Genomic DNA, 3,266 nt, shown 5'->3' with positions numbered 1-3,266 from the left:
ATCTCTATATCTAGCTCTCTCTCTCTCTCTCTCTCTCTCTATCTCCCTCCCTCTCTCTCTCTCTCTCTCTCCCCTCCCTCCCTCCCTCCTCTCTCTCTCTGTCCACCAGGCGTACCCCTCACTGAAGCCCCTGGCAGCGTGGACCCGGGATCTTTGCCAGCGAGTCAATCAGTTTGCACAGTGGGCACTGACGGCCCAGCCCCCCACCCTGTTCTGGCTCTCCGCCTTCACCTTTCCCAACGGTTTCCTCACCGCTGTGCTGCAGTCCTCTGCTCGACAGCACAACGTGAGAGTTCACACACCCGCATCCACATAGGCAGGAAGACAGTCTCACTACATTAGGAAATATGTGAACGACATATGTGTACAGAAGCTTAAACTGTGAAACAATTATCAAAACTACAAGATGTTAAATATAGTTTAAGTTCTGTTTAATGTTCCTAGCACACATAATACACAGAAAAAAAGCCTGGGAAACACATTGCACTCTCCCCCTGTGCTGCTTTGGCATAAAGCACCTGCTGAGTTCCCCTTTCTCTCGCTCTGTTGAGTCCATACATTCATCTCAGCCTCTCAGCATCTCACAGCCAACAACCACTGCACTTAACTGCACATTAGCTGCCTCAAGCAATATATATTTAACATGCATGCATTAACACTTACTGTTTAGTACTATTTAAATATGTCTCTGCTTGCAATGAATGGAAATGTCCTTCTTGCCTTGTTAATAAACTCTTGTCCCTCTGGTGTTTCAGATATCAGTGGACACGCTGTCTTGGGAGTTCACCGTGTCCACTGTGGACAACAGCAACCTCCTCTACCCGCCCAAGGTGACTCCCTCCACACACACTTCTATTTCCATAAAGATTTCCATACACTTACCATCAGACCACTTTTGTTCAGAGTCATTAGCTTTCATCTGTCATCGGCACTTTTCATCACATTTTTCATTTCCACTCAAACATTGACTCTTTTTTCCTGAAAAGCGCATTATCATTCAAAGCTTATCCTCAAACCTGCTCTTCCATTTGGATTCTCTTACAAAGCACTTTGACTCTGTGAGACGATGTTTAATTGGTCTTGTTGCTCCCCCCTCAGAATGTCTGTCATTGTAGCTCTTTTTTTCTCACTCACTTCATCTTGTTTCATTCTTCCTGCTTCCTTCTTGCTTCTTTTAAGCTCTCTGACTCTTGACTTATGTCAGAGCTTATCTTTCCTTGTTTGTTCTTCTCTTCCCCTCCTTCTTCTTGTGTCCTGTCTCTCTTCCCCCTCCTTCCCTCCATCTTTCTCTTTGGCAGTTCTCTTACTTCACTCTCCCTCTCATGACCTACTGCTTCCCACTCTGTGTTTTTCACCAATCTCATTTTGTTCTCTTCCCTTTCCTCCCTGCTCTTCCCTCTCTCCTCTTTCCTTCCTCTCCCCTGCAGCCTTTATCTTTCCTTTGTTTTCACCCCTCCCACTTTACATTAACTAATTGGCATGACTGTGTGTCATAAACATTGTTTACGAAATGTGACCTCCAACCAAGTGTTAATATCTCACCTTATACTTCATGATTCCCCCCTCCCTTTTCTCCCTTGTTTCCCTACTCACTCCCTGCCTCCCCCTACAGGATGGAGTATTTGTCCGAGGTTTGTTCTTGGAGGGGGCTGGTTGGGACAAGAGGAACTCCTGTCTGGTGGAGGCTGAGCCCATGCAGATGGTCTGCCCCATCCCAACCATCCACTTCAAGCCTGTGGAGAACCGCAAGAAGGCGGCCAAGGGTGAGTAGTTTGGGACTTTTGGGGGGTATTTCTGCACTATTCATCATCAGTTCTGATTTTCTCCATCTCTTTGTATATAGTCCGTGATGTCATGCACTGTGGTCTCAACTCTGTCTGTTTCTCTTGTGTGTGCAGGTGTGTACCTGTGTCCGTGTTACTACTTCCCGGTGCGTTCGGGGGGATCAGGCCGGCCTTCTTTTGTGGTCGGTATAGAACTCAAATCTGGAGCTGTGACCCCGGACCATTGGATCAAGAGAGGGACTGCTCTACTCTTGAGCCTGGACAACTAAATGCTTTAACACACACACACACACACACACACACACACACACACACACACACACACACTCTCTCTCTCTCTCTCTCTCTCTCTCTCTCTCTCTCTCTCTCACACACACACAACCACTGACTATTTTTTACTGAGGAATATTATTTATTGTTAGAGCTGTTTGTTACTGGATTGAAATGGACTCAAGGCTTCAATACACTGCAAAATGTATTTTAAATTAAAACACTGTGTTACTTCTCAAATGTTTTGCATTCTATGAAACAGGTCACCACACCTGGCCTCTGACAATGAGTCATTCTTTGATACTTTGAAGTTGGTCTGACTCAATTCTGGTAAGGCTTCTTTGTATCTTCATTTCCTTTTTAGTCTCGTCTGTCAGCCTCTTTACAGACCGGCATCAGTCTTTCCACACTGACCCCCTTTTTACCCTGCTCAAACCTCAACAAACGACACACACACACACACACACACACACACACACACACACACACACATACACAGGGAATAGTCTCCTTCTGGTAAGTGTTTCACTGGAAACTTGCTTATTGCAACATCTGGATCAAGTGTCTGTCTGGTCATCTAACTGTCTGCTGTTCTCATTGAATTCTCTAGTAATCTGATTAGCTGTTGTGGAATGTGTGATGATAGTCCTGGGCTGTAGATAATATGTTCAAAATATGAGTTGAATTACATCATTGGAAATAAGTGCTTCTGTTTGGAAATACACTGAATTCCCAATGTTTTCATGAAGCCCATAATATACTGTATCCTGTTCTGGCTAACTCACCAGACAGACCTGGAAACACAAATCAGTTGGAATCTTTTATGAACAAAAGTATTTTAATGGTACATTCATAAATCAAAAAAGAATGTCCTTTTGTGAATATTAGATTTGTCACGCAGTTAATCAAGGTGAGGTCAAGAATGTTTTTATGCTAACATGCCTCCCCCCAACCTGAAAACAAGACAGAGGGAAGGAGAGACTGGAGGAGAAATGAACCTTTTCAAACAAATGAATTCTAATGAAGCCTCCCACAAGACGTTTGGAGTCGCTCAGCGTTGTGAGAGAGAAGGCCCGGACTTCCCCACTGGAAAAGGACTCAGCCCAAACTCCTGAAAGGGAGGGGGAGAAAAACAAGAGAAGGACCCTGGAGAAAGTGAGCCGGGGGGAAGAATGGTCCCGTAATGAGAGAGGGGAACCAGAGAGGAGGGGG

At 45.1% G+C, this 3,266-nt stretch overlaps 1 protein-coding gene across 1 annotated transcript in view; it reads left to right on the top strand.

Annotated features, from left to right (window-relative positions):
• Window positions 1-2,294, top strand: part of dnah2 (dynein, axonemal, heavy chain 2) — a gene marked incomplete in the record, with an annotated part of 33,542 nt that extends 31,248 nt beyond the window's left edge. The window contains 4 exon segments of the mRNA XM_034220549.1: window positions 110-286; window positions 756-830; window positions 1,613-1,763; window positions 1,899-2,294. Coding sequence (XP_034076440.1) covers window positions 110-286; window positions 756-830; window positions 1,613-1,763; window positions 1,899-2,053 — 558 coding nt within the window.
• Between the last annotated feature and the right edge of the window lie 972 nt (window positions 2,295-3,266).

This window comes from Gymnodraco acuticeps, unplaced genomic scaffold (genome assembly GCF_902827175.1).
Source record: "Gymnodraco acuticeps unplaced genomic scaffold, fGymAcu1.1, whole genome shotgun sequence".
NCBI lineage: Eukaryota > Metazoa > Chordata > Actinopteri > Perciformes > Bathydraconidae > Gymnodraco > Gymnodraco acuticeps.
The sequence above is the reverse complement of the archived record's forward strand: the minus strand, read 5'-3'. Positions and strand labels throughout refer to the sequence as shown.